This window comes from Nerophis lumbriciformis, linkage group LG04 (genome assembly GCF_033978685.3).
Source record: "Nerophis lumbriciformis linkage group LG04, RoL_Nlum_v2.1, whole genome shotgun sequence".
Classification (NCBI taxonomy): Eukaryota; Metazoa; Chordata; class Actinopteri; order Syngnathiformes; family Syngnathidae; genus Nerophis; species Nerophis lumbriciformis.
Genome location: NC_084551.2, coordinates 22,610,270 through 22,630,000, shown reverse-complemented (window position 1 = coordinate 22,630,000; position 19,731 = coordinate 22,610,270). Strand labels below are relative to the sequence as shown.

Sequence of the window (19,731 nt, the reverse complement as noted above, 5' to 3'; positions counted from 1 at the left end):
ATCCGTCTTTAAAGCCAATAAGTAATTTCCACTCTCATGCATGAGATCGTTTGGTGATTGACACTGGGCTCCCTCGAACAAATGGAAGTGACACACAGAGGTACTGATGGGAGGAGAGGGGAGGAAGTTTGCGACAGATGATTTATAGATGGCTCACCAGAGAGCAGAAACTCCATGCTACTGTCGTTTAAAGTTACATTCACTTTCCCCGTCGTGGCATTAAAGCGGACGACTGTCATCGTCATTGGCTGCTTCTGTCCCTTGTAATCATAGGAGCCCTTCCACAGGAAATCCGGAGCAAAGACATCCTCTGGAACTGGAGGATAAGACATACAATTATTTGCTGTAACATAACATAATCACACTAAAAAGCACAAATACATAGACAATGTTGGTATTCGTGTGAGCCAGCTCTGTCCAGTATAATAGCAACATCAAAAAGTAATAGTTTTAAGCCTTCCTGAAAGATGGTGATCAGATATGCAGTGGAGGCAACAATTCAAAACGCTGATAAGGGTCTATTCATCATGTATGCTTAGGCTATCTTGATTAAGGATTTTTGAAAACACTGGGGATGAGTTATAATAAATTCTTTGTAGGATTATATGATCGTTTGTCATTAATAGCATGTAATACAAGGTACGTCTCAACATAGCAGGTGTGTCCAAAGTGTGGCCTGTGGCATTGTATTTAATTGGCCTGTGGCATATACTATAATGAAAAAAAAACACAACTATTAAACTACCCATAAACAGATTAAAATTCATGGAAAACGTTAAAAAGGAATATTGTAAGATATTGATATTAATTGGTATTGACTTTGTCACCTATAAAACAAAGATGAGATGTAGGATATTAACTCGGACTGTTTTTGGAGTGTTTAAAGGGCCACTCTAATACTGACAACATTGGCACGTATTTCATAGTTCTGGACCTAACAATTATATCTGCTCCAATTCCGTTGTTCTTTGAACCTGTTCACTGTAATAATGACAATAAAACTCTATTCTATATCTACAGCTAAAATTCTCCCCAAAAAGCAATTTTAGGCCCCCCAGCATCCAAAATCTGGCCCACAGGAAGTCCCAAGTTAACATTTTTTTTTTTTTTTTTTTTTAATCTTTCCTTTCTAATCCATTTTCTACCGCTTGTTACTCTTGGTGTCTCCTAGCCGCTCAGGCAAATCATATTGTCTAAAAATGAATTTTCCCATCGATAAAATGACAATGCTAAATGTTGATGAACATCAATGTTAATTGATGTTAAATGACAAAATGGATTATAAAGACAATGTATATATGTATATATACATATATATACATACATATATACATATATATATATATATATATATATATATATACAGCCTGGCCCCCGGCCAAACTTTTTTAACCCAATGCGGCCCCCGAGTCAAAAAGTTTGGGGACCCCTGGATTAGAGGCAATTTCCTATTGCACATTTGCGCAGAATTTGAAGAAGTTATCAAATATGGCTGCCAGATGCATAGTTGCAGGTTCTAGCAATACAACTGAAGAAGATGTCAGCTTGCATACATTTCCAAATTATGGAATATGAGGAAAGTATGGACCTCTCCAGTCAAATGGGACGGACCGAGTAAGAGAATTGTATTTTGCAGCAATCATTTTATTGATTCTGACTTTGAAGTAAAAAGGTTTTGGTCGGAGTTTGGATAAAAACTTTTGTTTTAAGGACTCAAGCCAAATGCCATTTTGAAAAACAGGAGCATCGAGGAGAGAAAGACTGAGTCAGAACCTGTGGAAATACGAAGAAAGAAGTGCAGACCAAGCGCTCAAAACGAGAGAAAAGAATATAAGCCGTTAGTCTTCTATTTTGCATCTTCTTCTCCTGATGTTTTACTCAAGATGCTTGAGGAAATGCTGAAAGAGCATGAGGCTATGGAAGACGAGATGGAATCGCATAATAATGTTAACTAGTTCAGTTTTGAAGTAATAATGTTAACTATTTCAGTTTTGAAGTAATGATCACAGCAAGCACATGACATTGATACAACGTTGGTTACACACACATATTCTTTAAAACTGACTTTGAAACAATGTTGCAAATTAGTTGTATTTGTAAATTGAGACAACGCTGGTGTCTAACGTTGGATTTACATTGTTTTTAGGCAAATAACCAAATCAACGTCACAACCTGACATTAAATAAATGTTGTCAAAAAGCATGTTGTTTCAACGTTGTATTTGTATTGTAAAATATTGATGTTGTCTATCTAAATGTGTTGGCCCTGCGATGAGGTGGCGACTTGTCCAGGGTGTACCCTGTCTTCCGCCCGGATGCAGCTGAGATAGGCTCCAGCACCCCCCACGACCCCGAAAGGGGCAAGCGGTAGAAAATGGATGGATGGATGGATGGTTGGTAAATGACCAAAATTCAATGGTCAAATCAACGTCATAACACAACACTGATTAAACGTCATCAAAAAGCATGTTGTTCCAACGTTAGGTTTGAGTTGCTCAACGTCAGGACCTAATTCAACAAGTTCTCAATGTTGTTTTAATGTCTTGTGCCTGTGGGATGGGCCAGGGTGACAAAAACATGCATTTAAGTGAAATACATAATCATTTTACATGTCTTTATCCACACTTGGGCTCCAGTTCTGTAGATGGCGTCACACCAAGAGGACACGGCATACTGAGTCTAGCAATGGAAAGGGGCGTTTAAAGTACAGTTATTTATCTACTGATTACTCAAAAACTAATCGATATTAAGGGAAATTACTTTTTCAGGAGCAAAAAATACATAAAGAGAACTTGTTAGTGACATTTAGCCATCTGAACGCTGTGGGTCTTTTGATAGACAAGATGTGAAAAAGCATTCTTCTTCTTAATGTTGACTTCCAGTATTATAGATATACCATTCACAGCATGAACAAACAATTAAAATCTGGAGATTACTTTTTATTGAAAAGTGAACCCTTTCTTTTTTTCAGGGGAATTACTGTCATTTTAAATGTTACTGTTTAAGAGGCTTGTACCATGTAACATAATTAAACAGATTAGTTAAGATTATGCCTACTTTTTTCCCCCTCTCTTTTGTATATGTATATATACATGTATATATATATATATTTACATACTGTAATCTTAAAGCAACAATAAGTTTTCCAGTAACCTGAATCAACAATACTATATATATATATATATATATATATATATATATATATATATATATATATATATATATATATATATATACATACATATATACATACATATATAAATAAATACATATATATATATATATATTTAAGGGACGGCGTGGCGCAGTGGAAGAATGGCCGTGCGCGACCCGAGGGTCCCCGGTTCAATACCCACCTAGTACCAACCTAGTCATGTCCGTTGTGTCCTGAGCAAGACACTTCACCCTTGCTCCTGATGGGTGCTGGTTAGCGCCTTGCATGGCAGCTCCCTCCATCAGTGTGTGAATGTGTGTGTGAATGGGTAAATGTGGAAGTAGTGTCAAAGCGCTTTGAGTACCTTGAAGGTAGAAAAGCGCTATACAAGTACAACCCATTTATCATTTATTTATATATATATAAAGTAATTATGAGAGAACAATTTCAAGTACATTTCAATGTATGTGAATGCCAAGAATAGGGTCAATACAGTATATGGCTGCTATTTACAACTGTAATCTTAAAGCAAGAATAAGTTCTCCAGTACCCTATATATATATATATATATATATATATATATGATTCTATATCTACAGCTAAAATTCTCCCCAAAAAGCAATTTTAGGCCCCCCAGCATCCAAAATCCGGCTCACAGGAAGTCCCAAGTTAAAATTATTATTTTATTTTATTTATTTTATTTTATTTTTTAAATCTTTCCTTTCTAATCCATTTTCTACCGCTTGTTACTCTTGGTGTCTCCTAGCCGCTCAGGCAAATCATATTGTCTAAAAATGAATTTTCCCATCGATAAAATGACAATGTTAAATGTTGATGAACATCAATGTTAATTGATGTTAAATGACAAAACGGATTATAAAGACAATGTATATATGTATATACTGTATACATATATACATATATATATATATATATATATATATATATATATATATATATATATATATATATATATATATATATACACACAACCTGGCCCCCAGACACATTTTTTTAACCCAATGCGGCCCCCGAGTCAAAAAGTTTGGGGACCCCTGAATTAGAGGCAATTTCATATATATATATATATATATATATATATATATATATATATATATATATATATATATATATATATATATATATATATATATATATCCATCCATCCATCCATTTTCTACCGCTTATTCCCTTTGGCGTCGCGGGGGGCGCTGGAGCCTATCTCAGCTACAATCGGGCGGAAGGCGGGGTACACCCTGGACAAGTCGCCACCTCATCGCAGGGCCAACACAGATAGACAGACAACATTCACACTCACATTCACACACTAGGGCCAATTTAGTGTTGCCAATCAACCTATCCCCAGGTGCATGTCTTTGGAGGTGGGAGGAAGCCGGAGTACCCGGAGGGAACCCACGCAGTCACGGGGATGACATGCAAACTCCACACAGAAAGATCCCGAGCCCGGGATTGAACCCAAGACTACTCAGGTATATATATATATATATATATATATATATATATATATATATATAGGATACTGGAGAACTTATTCTTGCTTAAAGATTACAGTTGTAAATAGCAGCCATATACTGTATTGACCCTATTCTTGGCATTCACATACATTGAAATGTACCTGAAATTGTTCTCTCATAATTACTTTGCAACAGTATAATAGGTTACCAAGTGAAATAATTTTGTTTGTCATAAAGCGAGAGCTGGTTCTCGTGAGAATTTAATAGGATTAGTGAGGCATTGTAATTAGCAGAAAATAGTTTTGTTGTCTATTTTAAAAAAAAAGAAATAATATACAGTAAAAGCCCTAGAGCTTTGACAGTACAGTATAATGTTTTTAGTACAGCTTGTCCACCATTTAGGCAGAGTGGGTTATGGAATTTCATCCTGACTTTTCAACCACCACACACAAAAGACAGCATTTGGACAACATTGTACTGTATCAAGAGTTAAAACTACAGTTAAAAAGGACCAATGGACCGCATAGAAATGAAAAGGAGGTGCAACTCACGGCTCACCATGTATTTTAGGGCTTGGCGTCCCTGGTGTTACTTTGATAGTTTTTTCCTGTGATTTGGATCCGGCTGCAAAAAAAACAAATATGTCATGAAAAATGGATTGATTCATTAAAGGCATCGCAATCAGAGTGCTCAAACAGTAAACATGTTTACTCTGATACAACTTTTACTTTTTACAGATCAGCTCAATGGCAACAAAAACATGTAGGAAGATATTTTCTCTACTATTATAGATAAGTATTTTTGCTATAATTCCAAAGTCAGTGCATACATACAGTATAGAACGCCTCCAATTAAGACCTCTAGTCAAATAACCACAGAGTCTTGTATAGTTGTAGGGTGTGTGGCGTACAGAAGTAAAAAAAAACAGGGTATCTAATTAGCACCAGGTAATAAACATATTTGGCATTCTGAGCTGAGTCTAACAAATTATGTTCTCACTATACAGGGCATTCGGAAAGTATTCACAGCGCTTCACTTTTTAAACATGTTATGTTTCAGCCTTATTCCAAAATGGAATACATTAATTTTTGTTCTAAAAAATATACAGACAGTACTCCATAATGAGGATGTGAGAATTTTTTTTGCAAATTTGTTAAAAGTAAAAAACTAAGAAATCACATGTACATAAGTATTCACGGCCTTTGCTCAATACCTTGTTGCTCTTTGAGAACATACATATCTACATCTAGATTTTCAGCTCTCACTGGATCGGTTCGCAGCCGAGTGTGAAGCGACTGGGATGGGAATCAGCACCTCCAAGTCCGAGTCCATGGTTCTCTCCCGGAAATGGGTGGAGTGCCATCTCCGGGTTGGGGAGGAGATCTTGCCCCAAGTGGAGGAGTTCAAGTACCTCGGAGTCTTGTTCACGAGTGGGGGAAGAGTGGATCGTGAGATCGACAGGCGGATCAGTGCGGCGTCTTCAGTAATGCGGACGCTGTATCGATCCGTTGTGGTGAAGAAGGAGCTGAGCCGGAAGGCAAAGCTCTCAATTTACCGGTCGATCTACGTTCCCATCCTCACCTATGGTCATGAGCTTTGGGTCATGACCGAAAGGACAAGATCACGGGTACAAGCGGCCGAAATGAGTTTCCTCCGCCGGGTGGCGGGGCTCTCCCTTAGAGATAGGGTGAGAAGCTCTGTCATCCGGGGGGAGCTCAAAGTAAAGCCGCTGCTCCTCCACATCGAGAGGAGCCAGATGAGGTGGTTCGGGCATCTGGTCAGGATGCCACCCGAACGCCTCCCTAGGAAGGTGTTTCGGGCACATCCGACCGGTAGGAGGCCACGGGGAAGACCCAGGACACGCTGGGAAGACTTTGTCTCCCGACTGGCCTGGGAACGCCTTGGGATCCCCCGGGAGGAGCCGGACGAAGTGGCTGGGGAGAGGGAAGTCTGGGCTTCCCTGCTTAAGCTGCTGCCCCCGCGACCCGACCTCGGATAAGCGGAAGAAGATGGATGGATGGATGGATCTTTGAGAACAAAAATGGATGTATTCCATTTCGGACTAAAACTGTAGCATAACAAAATGTGGAAAAAGTGATGCACTGTATTGGCTGACACAAGTATTACTCTTCCACAACCACCCTGTGTAAGATGGCATTACACATTTTAAACTGGTTGCAATCTATAAAATGAAAACCAATGAAAACACCATTTCTCTTATCACTTGTGGACTGGACGTTGTAACGTAAAATAAATACATTACAGAGCTTTCTTAAAATACCAAATATGTATCTCCCTTCTTTGTCTCACATTGCCGCATTTTCTGCACAATTTGTGAATGTCTGTCTAAATCGTTCATGTTTCAATGTGTACACCTGCGGCCAATAGACGTGTGCGCCCAATAGATGTATGAAATAAAAGTCGGCCAAAAATTTGTTGCACTATAGCCTGGAAATTACAGGACGAGCTAGATGAAGCTGCTAATAACGTTGTTTGCGACCCACCATAAAATAACCAAGAAGAAGAAGGAGCTTGAGCTTTTAATTAGGGCAAATTAATGCTACATTATAAATCATGAGTATAGTAAAGGTTGTGGCAGCAATTGATTTTGGTCGATTTTGAAAATCCACATGCTACCAACTTGATACTACTGTATATGGCTCTCAACTCCACCCTCAACAAACGGAAGAATGAAAGTTCTAAAAGTTACAATCATCCCACTGAGAGCGGACATTGTAAGTCATTTTCTGTTCTTATTTGAAACGTTAAGTAATAGTGCTTCATGACAATGCTCTAAGGCTCTCACACCGTTCGCCATAAGTGGTAGCAAACACAGAAAATGCTCTTTGTGTTGCTGTGTTGACTCGAGTAGTGATCGTTGCTATGCACTTTGTGAAAAAAGGTTCCTAGGAAAGAAGTTACGGTGATGCTAAAAATGACCAAAAAATTACCTAAAATGACTGTAAATATTACATGTTATCATGAATGTGCCTGTTACTACATTACGTACATACTTAAAGCATGTACCGTATTTTTCGGAGTATAAGTCGCACCGTAGTATAAGGCGCACCTGCCGAAAATGCATAATAAAGAAGGAAAAAAACATATATAAGTCACATTGGAGCCCGGCCAAACTATGAAAAAAACTGCGACTTATAGTCCGAACAATACGGTATATAAAATGGTGTTGGATCTTCTTGGATGTTTTTTTAAACGGCGTTTTTTGGTGGAATAGATTGTTTATCCATTGCCTGTATTGTTAGCAGCATCTTACTAGCAGTTTTTAACTACTTGAAATGCACAGGAGAGAGAGACATGTGTTCAGAATCAGATTTACTGGCAAAGCAGTGACGTGCAGTCAGGGGAGGCAGGTGAGGCAGGGCCTCACGTGCCATCATGGAAAGAATTTTTTTTTTAAAAGAAAACAAATTAATTAAATTGTTATATGTATCCAGTGATTATACTAAAAAGTTATTTTCCATTTAACTTCACCAGTTTTAGATTATTTTTATTCAAAATCGCTGAATTTTCACATTTGCCGTTCAAATACTGAGAAGAGACTTGCGGTGAGTCAGCAGCCAGTTGAGCCTCACCATGGATTGCGCAATGACTCGGCTAACTGCTGGCCTGCTGTGCAGTGAGACCGTATTGTTATATGAATTATATTATAAATTTCCATAGTTTAGTTAGCTGAGGTATATAATGTACAGTGTATTTTGTCAACGTATTTCTTGTTCTGAGCAATCATAAAAAGGCTGCGAAGACACACTGGGTGAGGCTCGCAGTAATCCCGCCTAATGGTGGTAGAGGGCGCTAGTGATCCCAGGAATCATTCTTGCGACTACTCGGCTGCAGAATAAGTGACAACAAGCTACAGTTAGCAAGTCAAGTGCAGCGGCAGCGATCTTTTATTTTTTCCTCTCGCCTGGACTTTTAACATGATGGATTACACATCTAAAATAAAACAGTTTTCTAAACTGGACTTTCAATCGAAGCAGGAGGTAATAATTAAAGGAAGATCTCCATCGAGACAGAGAGACTTTTAAAACTGAAGAAAGATAAGGAAGACTTCTATAAACAAGTTATCGATGCTTTTGTTCAGAAGGAGCGGTGCATGGACTTCATTTATAAGTAAAGGTAAGACCATAATAACGTTTTTTTTTATTAAATATGCTTTTTTGTGTGCTACTGTTTGTATGTGTAAAGAATGCTGGTATGAGCTTTTAAACATAACCCGTTAACTGCTGCCAATCAAATGGTGAATAAGATACTCTTTAGGGTTCATATGTTTGTAAATCTGACTGTGATGAAGTCAGTGCCTCACCAGCCTTGAACCTCACCGCACGTCACTGTGGCAAAGTATGTTTAACACAAAAGGAATTTGAATGAATAGACTGTGCTCTCTTTGGTCAATGTAAGAATCAAAGAAACACGCAACAACTACGAGAAAGCACAGTACCGTTTGGTGATGATGGGCAACATTTCCCCGTTACAGAATATATTGGCACTGCAAAACAAAACATCTGCTCGCAAACTGTGTACACTGAAAGTTAATTGACTCTTCCCCTACGAACAACCTCCTGAGAGGTTCTTCCGCCTTTAGCTTCCCCCTAGCAACCTTTCCATCACCTGCCCTTGCACATGTCAGCAGTGCACTTACCTCTACACACGGGCACCTTGCCAGTCCAGCTGCCGTCAGAGCGGCAGAAGCGGTGCTCTGAACCCCCGGAAAGGAAGTAACCTGGCTGACAGGTGTACACAAGGGTGTAACCGTAGGAGGGTAGGTCCAGGCCCACCACGTCCGAGTTGGCCGGGCTTCGGGGCTGCTTGCACGAATGAGCTGGCAAGCGAGCAGAGGGCAAACGCATTAGTAAGCGCACACTAATGCTCTGACATGCATACAAATGCAACGGGCTACACACATAAACTGGTGAATAATTAGAATCATGGACTTGGGGGAGGGTTAATGTAACACTTGCTACAAAGAAAACACAAACATTTTGCTATTTAATTTAAGCTCAGCTAGCTGATAAGCATTGTGCATGTTAATAATTTACAATTATTTTTTTCCATGTAAAGTTAAAAGTTAAAGTTAAAGTACCAATGATTGTCACACACACACTAGGTGTGGCGAGATTATTCTCTGCATTTGACCCATCACCCTTGATCACCCCCTGGGAGGTGAGGGGAGCAGTGGGCAGCAGCGGTGGCTGCGCCCGGGAATCATTTTGGTGATTTAACCCCCAATTCCAACCCTTGATGCTGAGTGCCAAGCAGGGAGGTAATGGGTCCCATTTTTTTTTATAGTCTTTGGTATGACTCGGCCGGGGTTTGAACTCACAACCTACACCAATGGAAGTAAGGAGCTCACCAGAATCATTGCTATATATGATCTGTAGCCTGGGATCCAGTTTTCTCCTGATACTGTACAACAACCATGATATGATGCATTTTAGTAATTACATTTTGGAACTATTACTGTAATGTTATCCTATGAGAATAATGTGTGATTAAAAACCAGCAACAGAAACGTTAAGACCTTAACAAATATTCCATTTTCCCTTGAGTGATTAGGACAAACTTGATGAGTGGCTGCTCGCACCCATACCCATCGTTCAAAGCAAAGTGCTATCTTTCTCTCTGTGTGCTTCTAATCATTCTACAGCTTTCTTTAGCCCTTCTCTAACACATTTAGTAGTCGTATTGAACTTAAAGGCACCCACTCTCGCTGCTTCACCGCTTCATTTTCAGCTAGGTAGCTGCTAGGCTAGCAAAGCCAAGCTAATCCCGGAACGAAGTGACTGCGTCCCGAAGACAGCAAAAACTCGACTTGGTGAAAAAAAATAACGTGAGTATGGCTTCCTGTTCTTGTTGCACATTTTTCATGGATTGGTTGTCCCTGCTAGAGGGCCGTGTCCGCCAGTTAAAGCAGAGTAACCTTGTAACTTTGGACGTCGCGGACATGTTTGCAAGCGTTAGCTGTAGCGAGCTGACTAGCCCAGCTTGTAGTAGCCTTAAGCGGATTACAAGTGGAGGTATTATCTCCGACCTAACTCTCGAAGCGGTCTTCTTTCACGCTAAAATCCATTCCATTTTATACACAACCAATCCTGAGATTATTATTCATGCGTTCGTTACGTCTCGTCTCGATTACTGTAACATATTATTTCCGGGTCTCCCTATGTCTAGCATTAAAATATTACAGTTGGTACAAAATGTGGCAGCTAGACTTTTGACAACTACAAGCAATTTTAATCATATTACGCCTATACTGGCTCACCTGCACTGACTTTAAGGTTTTACTACTTATGTATAAAATATATGCTTTTCGTTGCTTTTTGATCTCAGCTGTCTATATACAATCTTAATTAAAGTCTCCTGTTGTTTTCTTTTGTTTTGTAATGTAAAGTGTCTTTGAGTACTTATAAAAATGCTATATAAATTGTATGCATTGTTACTATCGTCATTACTATAATTATTATTATTATTATTATAACATCTGTTAAATCGAGAATCGAGTTTGACTTGAATCGTCCCCCCAAGAATCAGAATTGAACTGCAGTGAGGTCTTAAATATTAAAGTGTTTCAGACAATCTTGTCTGGGCGAGTGAATGTGATATGAAGAGTTCCAATGAGGTATTGGTGTGACTTTGTATCACTTCAAGGAAGCAGAAACATGTGAAGATGACAGTCTGGAGAGCTGACAAATAAATAATTAAATCACCCCTTTCCCCTGGCTGTCTGAGCACAAGTCTGTGTAACCCATTTAGAACGACAAACTGTCAGCACATGTCCACAGTGCTTGTAGGGTTTGTAGACCATGACCAGCAAATACACTTACAAGGCACATGTCAAATCTCTCATCAAGAGCCAAGTTCATGTTCTCAGCAGATGTGATTCCTGAGATTCCTCTGCGACCTGACGACAGTATGTAACGTTGACCACTGATATAGATGGATTGCACCATTTGAGGATAAAGACGGTGGAAGAGATAGAACACAGCAAAGAGGGCTCACAGACATCGGTCAAACAAAATCGTCGAGCTGCAGAGCGACGCAAACCTCAAATCTGGTTCTTTTTAAACTTCTTGCTAACAGACCATACACAACCAGGATTAAAGATGTTTGTAGCTTAACCTTAATTAGCTGCAGGTCAAACTATACATGGAATTGACTCAAACTTCCATTGCAGCACATCGTCAGAGCTCTTGATGAATTGCAGCCTCCAGCGGCAACCCCATCACGTAAAACAAAGGTAGTCTGTATTGAACATGGCTCAATACGACTTTGGATCAATACACTTTGTTTCCACATGTTGAACCGGGCATTGGAGAATTGTTTGTTTATGTTTGCCTTAGCTGAATTTCTACACAAATCAACAGTAAAAATGTAAGAAAAGTAAAAAAAAAAAAGCCTGTCAACATGAAAAAGCAACTCCTTGAAATGGTTGAAAAGGGGTTTAAAGTATGGAGGTACAGGAATATTAATAAACAAACCTTTCCAGACAAGGAATCCAAGGATTCCATTGGCTTTTTAACAAACTGTGTTGCTATATTTTCAATATAATCGATTTTATTTTAACCCTTTTCGATGGCCCCTTATGATGATAATAATAATAATGATAATGAAAATAACAATAATAAATATTGAAGGATTACATTTACATACCCACTTTCTGGACACTCAAAGCGCTTGAAAGTGAGGAACTGAGAACCCATCATTTATTCACTCCACATTCACACATAGATTGGCGGAAGCTACATTTGTAACCACAGCTGCCCTGGGGTAGACTGACGGAAACGTGGGTGCCAATAAACGCCTATGGCCTCTCCGACCACCACCAAACATTCATTCACATTCAGTATGAGTGGTATTGGGAGCAAGGTGAAGTGTTTTGCCTAAGGACACAACAGCAGTTGCTACTATAGGGTGGCGGAAGCTGGATTAGTACCAGGGACCCTCAAGTTTCTGGATGGCGGCTCTAACATCACAGCTATACCGCCCCAATGATGATGAAAGCCAGGTTAATTATAACTGACTGCAGAATAGCCATTGGAATTGTGAAAACACAGATATATTATAGTTATGTACTTTTTGAAATTGATCTTTGGAGAACGTGGACTGGGTGTCAACGGCGTATTAATGTTGTTCCTTTGAAGTAATTTTTTCTGTCAACTTTTCAAACAATCATAACATCCCTGCCTTGAAGGACAAGATATGGTGTCATGAAGCCATTGAGCTTTGTTTGCATGGAGTTAGTGAAAACTTAGACCAAATGGAACACCTTTGAAAAGCCTGATGATAACTTAAGAAAAAAGTATGTAAAATGCAACAGTTTTGTAGTATCAACGTCAAATTTGAAATAGGATCAGGTAAGGACCTAGTTTTATAGTCCATAGCATCAAATTAGTTATTTAGAAGGCACATGTTTCTAAAAAACATTTATCAAATAAAATTGGCGAACAAGAAAATAAATTATTTAAACTCCTATTGATCAGTGTCAGTGGTACCAAGTGACTGACTGCTGTGGGTTGTTTGTTTTCAAAAGAGACAAATATCATGCTTTTACTCCAAATGGTTCAATGACAGCTTCACATGAACTTTCTAGGAATTTTTTTAGGAATGTTAGCTCAAAAATACCTAAATGCTCAGGGGTTAAAATGGTTTAAAGCTCAATCTTACAGTTTTCATATCAACTTTGGCGGATTAATTGAACAATATCATTAATCTGATTAAAACTTTTAATTTAGGGCTGTAGAAGTTAACGCGTTAACAAATGCAATTAATTACAAAAATGTATCACCCTAATTATGTATAAATGCAGATTATTTATTTTGACCGCACATGCTCCTTTACCTTCACCGCAAATGGTTACCTGAAAGGCGGTGCTGGTTGCTGTATGGTCAGTGATCAGGTCAATGCAAGTTTTGAGCAAATAAATGACGTGCATTCCGGTAAAACATTTGAAAAATAGTCCTTTATGACATTGTGCATTTGTGTCAAATGAGTTGTTTTTTTTAAAAAGTCAATTTAAATTTGCAAGCAAGTCATTTACTCTGATTAATTGTGATTAATTACATTCAAAATTGTAATTAATCTTACTAAAAATTAATCATTTGACACCACTAATTTTAACACATTTAATTCATTTTAACCTGCGAAATGAATCAAAATCCTTAAAACGTCCCAGGCACCATTTTGCAGGCATTTTCTCCAAGTAGTTTTACCATAGCATACGCACACATGGGCAGTTGTTTTGTGGTAGCGACAAGCGGCAGAAGCAAACAGGTCAATATGGAAAAGGCTAAACAGCACGTTGCCCCTGACGATATAAATATTGAGTAAAAAAACAAGCAAACAAAAAAAACATGACAGTCATGTGTATTAAAACATGTGCAAACTTGATCACGCACGCAAAGCTGAGCTACTAAGCTTGTGTGCAGAGGATTGCGTCTCTTAAGTTAACAACATTTGGAGCGCAATCCATTTAGCATGGCTGTCTTCATGAATATGCAGAATTCATGCTGATCATCAGAACCCCCACATTAGGCTACCAGGAAAATATAATATAAATATAATTATTTAGCACACGCATTGTGATTTGTCAAGACTAAAACTGTTCTGCGGTCATTGTTTTGTGTACAGTGAATCCGGAAAACTATTCACCTTTACCTTTTCCACCTCTTATGTTACAGCTTTATTCCAAATTACCCCATGATGGCTATGTGAAAACATTTTTTTTATTTGCCAGTTGATTAAAAATAAAAAATAAATTTAAAAAAAAATCACGTACATAAGTATTCACAGCCTTTGCTCAATTCTTCATTGATGCATCTTTGGCAGCAATTACAGCCTCAAGTCTTTATGAATACAATGCCACAAGATTGTCACACCTATCTTTGGGCAGTTCCTCCCATTCTTCTCTGCCCATTCCTGTTTGGAGAACCTCTCAAGCTCCATCAGGTTTGATATGAAGTGTTGGTTTTCATCCAGGATGTTTTTGTACATTGCTGCATTCATCATTCTCTCAGTCCTGACATGTTTCACTGTAGGGATAGTATTGGCCTGGTAGTGAGCGGTCCCTGGTTTCCTTTAAACATGACGCCTGGCATTCATGCACAAAGAGTTGTTTCTCTCATCAGACCAGATAAGTTTGTTTCTCATGGTTTGAGAATATTTCAGGTGCATTTTGGCAAACTTTTTTTTACAAAAGAATGGCTTCCGTCTGGCCACTATACCATACAGGCCTGATTTGTGGATTGCTGCAGATATGGTTGCCCTTCTGGATGGTTCTCCTCTCTCCACAGTGGAAGGCTGTAGCTCTGACAGAGGGACCATCAGGTTCTTGGTCTCCTCCCTGACTAGACTAAGATGAATGTAGCAATGTACAGAAACATCCTGGATGAAAACCAATGCTTCCGGTCCAACCTGATGGAGCTTGAGAGGTGCAACAAAGAGGAATGGGCAAAGCTGCCCAAAGATAGGTGTGCCAAAGACTGTGAATACATATGTACATATGTTTTTTTTGTTTTAATTCATTTGCAAATAATAAAAAAAAAAACTTTTCACATTGTATTTTTGGGGTACTGAGGACAAAAATGGATTTGTTCCATTTTGGAATAAGACTGTAACAAAACAAAATGTGGAAAAAGTGAAGCGCTGTGAATACTTTCTGAATGCACTGTATGTACTTTATTTAGTTTGTCTAGAAAGAACATGCAAACTGGCAGTTGTGCAGAAATAACTGTGACAAAAGAGGCGATTACACTGCACCTCTGTACTATGTACAATATGCTTGTAAATATATGGACTGTCAAAAAAAAAAGAAAAAAAAAGACGTATCATCAATTCAGCAATATCATTCTTTAATTTTATAGCTGTTGGATTACTTAAGGGGCTGATTAAAACACATTTAATTGATGCGTTTTGGTGACTGCTGGTGTTTTTTGTTTTATGTTGATGTTTGTTTTTTCATATAAAAAAAAAGTATTACAATATGCATTTTCTTTATCTACCAGGATGTAATTTTGGCACGCTAAAAAAAAGTGTGTTCCATTGCTTAAGGACTGCTGCTAAAATGGCCAAAAAAGGGGTACATGTCTGCTGCATGTTTCAAAACATAGCAAAATGCCAGAGGTAGGAGCATGATAACATGAATGTGCATTAAATGAGTATATCCATGGAAAAAAAGCAGCGTAGTACATACAAAAACCTCATTTAAATTGGGCGGTCTGCACCAGTTATCAACTGAACACAGTCTAAGCAACATGATTAGCACGCCATTTTTTGTTTGCACATGCTGTTTAGCATGTGGTATTTGCAATTGAACACAATTTATGTAGATTAAAAGTGAATACATTAATGTGATTAATCAAAATTAATCTTGTAATTAATCTAAATACAATTTGTTTAACAGCACTAATAATGCTAAATGATAAACAAAGCTGGTTATGTTGCTAAAAGTATGGAGAGAAGAACATGCAAAAAATGCGATAATTGTTTCCTAAAAACTTATCACTTTTATAAAAAGTGACACACAGGTAACACAGAGTTCCTATAACTTGTGAATGTATATATTTAATAAAGACCTGCATTGATCCGGTCTATTCTATTTATCCATTCTATACGCCATTTCGGCTCTAACAATGACAGGGCGAGGGCATAGGAAAATCAATAAATTCTTCAAGGCACCACAGGTGATGGATGACAGCCAGAGAGCAGCTCCTGCTGGGCTGCAGCTTCAGCAGATAAAGAAAAACCTGGCAAACAAAGTGTACTGCTCAACACAGGATGGAACTGCTTCAAAGGCTTTTGCCTCGGAATTATAAGTAGGCTGCATGTCTGACTGTAATTTCAGTCTGTGACATCACAGTATTACAGTTATGCACTAAATAGTAGTAATAGCTAAATACTGTGCATCATTAAGTATGGTGATTACTACCAAACGATACTGGAGCATAGATGCATTATGAAACACAAGAGTGATACCGTCTCCCTCACAGCCTCAATGTTTAAATCACTTCAAATGTTATGTTTTTCCTGTTTACTATTTGTTTCATTAATTAGAGTTGCACTTTTCATAAGGTAGGTAGGTAGGTCTTTATTGTCATTGCAGAAGTACGACAAAACTTTGTTTTCAGCACAAACCCGTTAAAGATTAGACAGTGTTACAGAACAGGAACGCTGTTCCTACATGGGCAAGATCAAGATGTAAAAGTATCATTTTAGGTTCCTTATCGCCACACAACTCTTACTACTGTGCATCATAGCCAAATGTGTTAAAAACATTTCAATGAGACACTGACGCTGAAAAGGATCTCTTAAAGATAACTGCATTACATAACTTCCAAATGCGGTTGGCCTGGCAACGCCGGCAGAACTGCTCAGTCCCTGCTTGACACTGGTCTATGTTGAACTTGTTCAATCAACAAGTACAAGTGGGCTAAAATCTCAACGATAATGATCAGTACACAGCACACGCAATAAGTGGAAGGAGGCATAATAAAAGTCACGTGGATAGACAGCGACATTCTGACACGACGGTGCTTTGAAAACATGTCGAGGAAGAAGAGACAATACTCACGGACACAGGAAGCCTGGATGCCGGTCCAGGTGAGATCTGGCAAACATAAGCGAGTGGTGGAACCCTGCAGGAGGTGTCCCTGTTGGCACTGGAAGTCAACCCGGCTGCCCACCTGGACACAAACACACAGGAAACTAAGGGTCTGAAGAGTGCAATCCATTTAGCGTGCTTGTCTTCATGTATATGCAGAATATGTGCTGTTTATTAGAACGCCCACAATTTCTCTCTTGCACTCATTAAAGGCGAACACTCTCTTTCACTCTCCCTTATCTCCAGTGCTTGCTTTTTTGCTTTGTTTTGCCTTAGTTTCTTGTAGCCTCTTTTTGCACTGCTCTCCAAAATCTAATGAATGGAAAGGTCAGCTTTCCTCTCATCAAAATTGACAAGATTTTGGGTTCGGGGGAACCTGCCTGTCTTGACGGAACTGTTGCTGCTGGACACTTGAAGGACTCTTGGGAGAAGCGGAATGCTGCGTGCCTGGCGACCCTTTCAGTCGAGGATGTTGAAAATATGTACCTATTCGGCACCATGATAACAGGACTTCTGCTGCTTGGAGTAAGTGTGTCCACATTGCTCTGATGTGTCCACATTTGCAAGATTCTGGCAGCCGTTCAAAGTACCGCAAATATGCCACAAATGATTGGAGGATGCGCGCAGAGCTTTGGGCACTTTTGGACTAAATTACAAACTTGACGACATCTTGGAGATGCTGTCTGCTCTACATAGTGAAGTACGATAAATTTGAGGACCAGAAATAGAAAATTAGAGTGACAAGTTCAAATTTGTTTTCGCTCACTCATACACAAACATTCTAATCTGGATTGTTTTCCCTGGTTGCAAGCAACGTGGCAAGGTAATTGCTTCGAGACTCTCCCAAAGGACAGTGCAGCGAAGACGTAACAAACTTCTTCCTTTAAACTATCATTTTTAATCCACTTGGTATCCTTTTTATGATGTTGCCACTGTTATTTTAATGTAATTGTTGTTTTACTTCACCTATGTTTTGTACAGCGCTTTGTGATTTTATCTGTGAAAAGCGCTTTATAAATAAAATTGACTTACTTACTTACTTACTTACTTCCCTGTCTCTCACGGAGATACACCTGTTGATATTGACTTTTATTGGACTGACTGGCTGTGTTATCGCATTTGCGAGGGCACCAAAGTTGCGGACCAGGGACACGCTGCAGGCTTCCAGACATGCATCTAAAATATACGCCACACACACGTACCCCATCCCGCCTCCCACGCCTTTGACGCTTCACTCCACTTGGTATGACGGAGAACGGAGCAGCGTCCCTTGTGACTGGCAGTTTTGGGCCAGATGCCCCTCCTGTTGCAATCATACTTGCCAACCCTCCCGAATTTTCCGGGAGACTCCCGAATTTCAGTGCCTCTCCTGAAAATCTCCCGGGACAAGCATTCTCCCGAATTTCTCCCGATTTCCACCCGGACAACAATATTGGGGGTGTGCCTTAAAGGCACTGCCTTTAGCGTCCTCTCTCACCTGAAAAGGAGACACCCTCATATCTGCTGACCTCTCCTGGATCCAAAATATAACTGCGGTCATCCGGAAGGCCCAGCGGAGACTACACTTCCTGAGGGTGCTGAGGAAGAACAGACTGGAGAGGCAGCTGATGGTGACCTTCTATCGCTCGGCTGTCGAGAGCCTGCTGACGTACTGCATAACAGTGTGGTACGCCAGCTCCACTGAAGCAGACAAACAGGCGTTTCAGAGGGTCATAAAGTCTGCACAAAAAATCATCGGCTGCCCCCTCACCTCCCTGAAGGATTTACACAACTCCCGCTGCCTCAACAGAGCAAAAAGCCCTTAGCATCACTAAGGACAGCACACACCCTGGCTTCCACCTGTTCGACCTGCTACCATCGGGCAGGCGCTACAGGTGCATCAGAGCCAGAACAAACAGGCTCAGAGACAGCTTCTTTCCCAGAGCTGTCACCATCTTGAACTCTAACGTATAAAAATAATTCACCCCTATACAATATCCTACCCTAATACCCTACTGTGCAATATTACCTTTCGAGTGCAATACTGATTGTTATTTATTACTCCGGTACTCTTGTCTTGTTCTGTATATTGTACAATATTTTGTATTTCTATAGTGTTTTGTATATTGTACAGGATTGCTTATTATTTTTATTGGATAGTAGTCTGTTTATTTCAATTGTTAGTTTTTTCTTTATTACCTCTTGTGTATTTTATTTTTACCCCATTTTTATTCTCACTACCGCACCTTAAATAGGAGTCCTTAATCTCGTTATATGCAAATATAATGACAATAAAGTCCATTCTATTCTATTCTATTCTACAAACGTTTGTATTATATACTTCCGGTTCCGGTTCACCGTGCGTGACTGCTCGCTGACTGCTCGCTGTTTCGAAAAAGCTAAGTATCGTTCTATTTGTGTGCTTTTAATTATTCTGCAGCTTTCTTTATTACTTTCTCAACATATTTAGTAGTACTATTTAACTTGCAAATCACCCGATCTCTGTCTCAC

At 39.2% G+C, this 19,731-nt stretch overlaps 1 protein-coding gene across 2 annotated transcripts in view; it reads right to left on the bottom strand.

The window, feature by feature from the left end:
• LOC133597770 (CUB and sushi domain-containing protein 3-like) overlaps positions 1-19,731 on the bottom strand; it is a 589,433-nt gene that overhangs the window by 34,145 nt on the left and 535,557 nt on the right. For both annotated transcript variants that reach the window (XM_061950753.2, XM_061950761.2), the window contains exons 63-66: positions 17,212-17,323; positions 9,289-9,468; positions 5,187-5,252; positions 158-316 (exon numbers count right to left, since the gene is read on the bottom strand). In XM_061950753.2, coding sequence (XP_061806737.1) covers positions 158-316; positions 5,187-5,252; positions 9,289-9,468; positions 17,212-17,323 — 517 coding nt within the window. The remainder of the gene's footprint in view (positions 1-157; positions 317-5,186; positions 5,253-9,288; positions 9,469-17,211; positions 17,324-19,731) is intronic.